This window comes from Teleopsis dalmanni, chromosome 1, assembly GCF_002237135.1.
Source record: "Teleopsis dalmanni isolate 2A chromosome 1, ASM223713v2, whole genome shotgun sequence".
In the NCBI taxonomy this organism is placed as follows: domain Eukaryota; kingdom Metazoa; phylum Arthropoda; class Insecta; order Diptera; family Diopsidae; genus Teleopsis; species Teleopsis dalmanni.
In genome coordinates, this window is record NC_051846.1 from 90,638,408 (window position 1) to 90,644,700 (window position 6,293).

The 6,293-nt window shown below is 31.1% G+C and overlaps 1 protein-coding gene across 1 annotated transcript; it reads left to right on the forward strand.

Moving 5' to 3' along the window:
* The first annotated feature begins 2,674 nt into the window (after positions 1-2,674).
* Positions 2,675-6,163, forward strand: LOC119670908 (organic cation transporter protein). Its single transcript, XM_038081349.1, has 6 exons — positions 2,675-2,957; positions 3,088-3,343; positions 3,427-3,530; positions 4,839-5,608; positions 5,681-5,862; positions 5,919-6,163. The coding sequence occupies exons 1-6, from the start codon at positions 2,752-2,754 to the stop codon at positions 6,102-6,104; spliced, it is 1,704 nt and encodes a 567-aa protein (XP_037937277.1). The 5' UTR covers positions 2,675-2,751; the 3' UTR covers positions 6,105-6,163.
* The last annotated feature ends 130 nt before the right edge of the window (positions 6,164-6,293 follow it).

Sequence of the window (6,293 nt, forward strand, 5' to 3'; positions counted from 1 at the left end):
TTAGCCTTAAATTCTATTACTCTTTCGGTTTTTGATATAATATTGTTTGCGATGTCTAATCTTGTATATATATATATATATATGGTAAACAATTATATAAAATGTATTTATCTTGTATTTCTAAATTTGTATAATTTGGTTTTATTGAGCCATTGGAAGTTTCTAGATCCGCGCCTGGTTGCCATGCAACTATCCGGCTCTGATGCAATTACTTTCTGTTAATAAATTCTCAATAAATCTGTGTACTTAAATTTAAGCAAAGTCAGTCATTATTCCCATATTTTTATAAATTTTCCTTAAAATCGTATCGATTAATTTATAATTTTCTATCAATATATAATTTCAAACCACTTCAAATCAAGTATTTTAATATATCGGCATATACAAACTAAAGCACACCCTACAATATTGTAAATATTTAATTCAATTTTACAACATCACAAATTACAGAATCTTTAATAAAGTGTTAAAGTCCATAATCAGGAAAAATTAACTATCCATCTTATAATATTTTTATACCTAAGAGAAGCAGTAATGGAAGATGTAGGTATGCAAGTGAAGTTCGTAAAATGAGTTTATGATGGTACACATTACATAAGATGTACGGGTCATTACTGCATTTAAAAAATAATTCACTTCAATAGCAGTGATAAAGTTCAGATCCTCAAAACCGGCTTTAAAGCCAGACAGAAACTGAAGACGCTTAGTTTATTGCATATTCTGCATTCGTCACTCGTGTTGTTATTTAGCTTATATATAGTATAGGTATGTGTTGTAACCAGATGTTGCTCGGTTAAAATTCTAGCCAATATTCTGAAGTTCTAAAGATCAGTTCTCCCTTTCTTACCGACTTGACAGAGCAGTCATTCTGCAAAATGAGAGACTTAGCCAAGTTTATAGACTTGTCATGTTAGCTCACTTTCACTTGAATGGGGGAGTCGTGCCTTTCGGTGTGGCTCATACGCTGACCTCTAGTCTGTGTATGAACAACGCAATTCGTGGTATCACAACGGGCCATTATTTGAGCTCAAGTGGTCTTTAGGCACAAGGCTAACACTGCAACTAAACTTAGCCAATGCAATAATCGACAACACAGATTTATGGTATTTGATCAAATATATGCTTGTATATGATACTGGGGAGATTGCAGGTACTTAAGATAGCTGCCTGTCACTTCATTCAATTTATTCATTTAGTTGTTTGTGAATATCATACATAGACCTAAGTACCTCGCTTATTTGATCCTCTGCAAGGTTGATAACAAACTTCAGCATTATCATCATTTTCTCCTATATCTCCTATACCGAACAACCTACAACTGTGACTCAATCTGACTGTTGCCTTTTTGCCCTACAGAAATAACTGCTTTAATTACCACTTGGCTGTCTTCAAAAAAAAATGTTTGTATTGTTAGTTGATATTTCTAAGAATATGTTTTGTTTTTCTAATAGTAAATACTTCTGCCCGATTCATACAAGAGTGGAAAGTAAGTCTTTAGTAGAAGTCGGTTCCAACTCCACCTCATTTTTAAAATCAACTGAATTTTCGTTAAGTTTATTCGATAAATAATTGATAGAGAAAGTTTTAATAATTAACATACTTTTAACAATTTAGTTTTAACCAACCGGATATATTTTCCAGGAATGTAATCTTATATCAAGCGTAAGACTGAATTTTGTTTCCAAATTAAGCAACGATTAGTATTTCGACAAAAGTATGCCATGTGTGATTAACATTATAGCAGTTCTTTCAATATCTATAAATGCTTCATGCAAGCACGTTTATTACTTAAATTTGATTAAGAGGTCGTTTTGAATATATAAATCTTACTGATTATAGGGCATCTCTCATGTTATGTTAATTCCATGAGATATCGTATTGATGACGTATTGATGGGATGGAAGTTTATAAAATCTGGTATGTGGAAAATATGCCCGGCAAGAACTTTAAAAAGAGTTGCATTTCTAATCATATTAATCCATGAATATCTATATAATAAATGTAATTATTTGATAAATTTATAAACCACACGTATATATAATTGCTATTATTTATAAAACTACTTATTACAATCAATCAGTCTATGTAAATTAAAGTGCCGAGAGTAAAGCTATTAAATCTAAAAATACAACTTGATAAAGAAATATCTATCTCTTGCTAGATCAGCGAGTTGTTTACTACATCAATAAAACCTTTGATTAAAATATATACATAATGAATGAAATAAATATTAAGCGATAAACCCTAAATAAGTACCCATGAATTTAACATATATGTATAGCGAATAAATATTAGAAGCGAGGAGCGAAGAACCTAACACTCTTCTAGCGCTCTTTCAACAAATAAGCAACGAGGTTTTGAAGATTAGTAGTCCGCTCCTGTTTATTTTGAGATTCATAACAAGTAATTCATTAAAATTCCACTTTATATGTAAAATACAAATACATATATGCACATATGTTTAAATATATATATATATATATTATTTATTTTTAAATTCTCCTTACACACTTCAAAATAAAAAGTAAATTCATTTAGTAAAAAATGTTCAGATATTCGAATAGTCGCTCTGTTTATTTCGATCAGGGGAGTTGCGTGCTCTTAGAGAATTTTGTCCGCGCGGGAAGTGAATATAAACAAACTCTATATTAATATTAAACTATTAAAATAAATATTATAATAATTATAGTTTATTAACTCATATTAAAAACTAAATACATATATGCTTAACATTACTGAAAAACGGCAAGTATGTCTGACGCAAATGAGCCGCAACATCTCAATGGAAAAAAGAGCAACACTAACAACAGTGATTATACTCTCGATGCTATACTGGTGCGGATCGGTCAGTTCGGCACCTATCAGATTATAAACTACATACTACTTTGTTTGCCAATGATATTTAATGCATTTTTTTCCATATCATACGTATTCACTGCCAGTCCAGTTGTTCACAGGTAGTTTACGTGAAAACAGTGCTCTACTAATCGATTGTTTTTAAATTGTGTTTATTTATTTAAATAAGAAAAAAATAATATTAAAATACATCATATTTCTAAATTTTTTTTTTTTCCGCTATTTGCACAGATGCAATATATCCCAATGTGATAGTGTAAACAGCGAGTATTTCGAATCATGGACCGATTTTACTATTCCAAAGAAAGGTTCTGATATCGATCAGTGCAATCGATTTGTAACCATAGACAATGCAACTTCCGCGATATCATTCTTTACCGAACCATCAAGTCCTTTTTGTATTGAACAAAATTTCGATAAAAAAGCAGTTGAAAAATGTGGAAAGGATTTTAAATTTCGAGATCTGGAATACACTATATCCAATGAGGTATGACTGTTTATAATTTTAAGATTATCTTTAAATATTTGCATAAATCTCCCGTGTGATATAACCTAAGAATTTTTTATTAGTTTGGTTTCTTCTGCTCTGAAGAATGGAAACTCTCAATGGTTGGTACGATTAACAACGTGGGTCAATTTGTTGGGATTCCATTAGGTGGGCTTTTAGCTGATAGGTAAGAATACATAACTAAATTTTTTGAAATATATGATCATAATAAGGAACTTGAATTGTTAAAACAAGTTGAGTTTAAGAGATAAGTTCTTTTACAGTTCATACAGTTCCAAATTGGAACATTGATTCTTACAAATAGTGACGAATATAGATTTTCATTTTTTTAAGTTAAAGAAAGTCAAGAAATAATATGAAAATAATAGAAATTTTTTATTAACATATCCAAATATTTTGGATATACCACTCCCTAGAATTAAATACAGTGGATGGAATCTGACTTTTAAGCTAAGCAATTCCCATAGCTTCCTTTTACTGTTGATTGTTAAAATTTTAAATAAATTATGTATATGGTTAGGTGAGGTAGGATAATAAGAGGTTTCCATTTTTTAGTTCACCCAACAAAGGATGTTGCTCTGTCTTTTTCAGCTAAGCAAAGTTATCTCTAAAGTAATTGGAAACGAAATAGGTTTCTTAATTTTTTGTAAAAAAATTTTGACACTTTCGTGAGATTCCGAAATTTAAAGTAATGTCTTAAGATTAAGCAGATAGAAAGTAAAATTGGTTTTATTAATTCAATAAAAATATCTCGTTACACTACGACCTGAAATTCGTCCTTAAAAGTGATATTCAAAAGTGGATTTACCTAAACGTGGCCAAAGACGTGGATAACGAAATCGATATGTAAACACCTCAAAACCAAGTACCTATAAATCACATTTTAGTGTTGTTCTTAAGTATAATTATAGCTTGCAACAAAATAATTTTCAGACTTAAAAATACTTCTATCGTTTGACATTTCAATTTCTGTATGAACATTCTAATGGGTTTATTAGCTGCAAAATTTTTTATAGTTTAGTTCCACTTTTTTTATTGATTGGAGCGCAGATGAAATGCGAGAAGTCTTCAAATTTCTCCGATTTTTTTAAAAACCCTATTGATTGACAGAAACAAGGCAAATCTATAGCCAATCAGGACTAATTATAATGAAATTAGTTGAATCATTGAAGTGTTTAGAGATATTAGTTGTGTCTTTTCTAAGGTCAATCACAAAGATCCCAAAGAATCCACTCTTTTGCACTTGTAACTTATTTTTATTCTAACTAAAAGTACTCACACCGTGTCTAGTTTATATCTTAGATCTTATTTACGCATGATGTCACCAAAGAAAGAATACGCTGTACTTTAAAGTTTATTTTCTAATATATCCTTACTAGGAGCCATTAAATAAAATGCATTAATTTAGATTTTACAATACGAACATTTTTATTACAATTAAATTATTATATATAGTTTCTTGATCTTCTTTCAGATATGGACGTCGTACTATGTTAGCGATATCAGGTTCTTTAGCAGCATTGATGGGAATAATACGTTCATTATCCGTTAATTATTATATGTTTTTGTGTTTTGAATTCCTTGACATGGCGGTTGGGAGCACATTATTTCCCACTGCATTCCTTCTGGCAATTGAACTAGTCGGACCAAAGCGACGAGTCGCGGCTGCAACAATCATAACAATTTTCTATTCACTCGGTGAAGCATTGCTAGCTGTACTGGCTGAGCAGTTCCAGAATTGGCGAGTGTTATTGCGTATACTCTATATACCAGCAATTTTACACGTATTATTTCTTTGGATACTGCCAGAGAGTGTGCGTTGGTTATTAAGTCAAGGAAAAGAGGAAAAGGCAGTAAGCATTTTAAAAAAAGCAGCCCGAATAAACAAGCGTCGAATTTCTGAAGACAGTCTAGACAATTTAGTGCAGACAAATCGTGATAAACTCGAGTCTGCAAATGAAAGCCAATTTCCAATCAAGACAGCTTTTAAACTATTCTTCTGGCGCATACTTAACTGTTGCTTTTGTTGGTTTACGCACACCCTCGTAGCGCTCGGATTAAGTTTAAATTCGGTCAATTTGGGAGGCAATAAATATAACAATTTTATGCTAAATGGGTTAGTACAAATTCCTGGACTTATTGTCCCACTGCTGATAATGGATCGCGTTGGGAGAAGATTTTCCTTATGCACTTCTATGCTTATTTGTGCCGCCTGTATGGTGGGTGCAGTGTTTGTAGGAAAGGGTAAGTAACGAATAAATTAAATAACATGCTTTTTTGATATGTAAAATTTTTAAAATAAATACATATTTGCAGATAATTACGGTTTTGAATTGACTTTGTTTTTAATTGGAAAATTCGCTATTACCTGCAGTTTTCAAATCTTATACTTTTTCACGTCAGAAATATTTCCAACAAATGTGCGAAACAGTTTGCTCTCTTTCTGTTCCATGATAGGACGAATCGGATCTATGTTGGCACCTCAAACACCTTTACTAGTAAGATAATAATAAATTCTAATTGAGCAATAAATTATCCTTTTTTTTGCTTGTAGGCCAACATTTACGAATTTGCGCCACAGATTCTTTTCGGCTCTTTCGCTTTGGTAAGCGGATTACTGACTTTACTATTTCCAGAAACCACCAATAAAGTACTCCCCACAACAATAATGGACGCAAATAACTTAAACGGGAAAGAGAACATGGACAATAAATCTGACAAGACCAGTATGAAATCATGATGAGCAAAACAAAGAATGTGTATTTTTACTAAATTTTCATAATGAAAGACGAAAATTCAGAAATCTATTGAGGTTTTCGATAATTCTCTTTATAATTAATCTTATATTAATTAGTATAAAGAATATACTTTATTAAATCAATACATTCTTTAAGAAGATACTTGAGATACTGTTTGCGGATGTATCTCT

Coding starts and splice junctions, on each gene's coding strand:
- LOC119670908 (XM_038081349.1), top strand. CDS start 2,752: ATGTCTGACGCAAATGAGCCGCAACATCTCAATGGAAAAAAGAGCAAC. Junction 3,344..3,426: donor AATACACTATATCCAATGAG/GTATGACTGTTT, acceptor ATTTTTTATTAG/TTTGGTTTCTTCTGCTCTGA. Junction 5,609..5,680: donor TGCAGTGTTTGTAGGAAAGG/GTAAGTAACGAA, acceptor ACATATTTGCAG/ATAATTACGGTTTTGAATTG.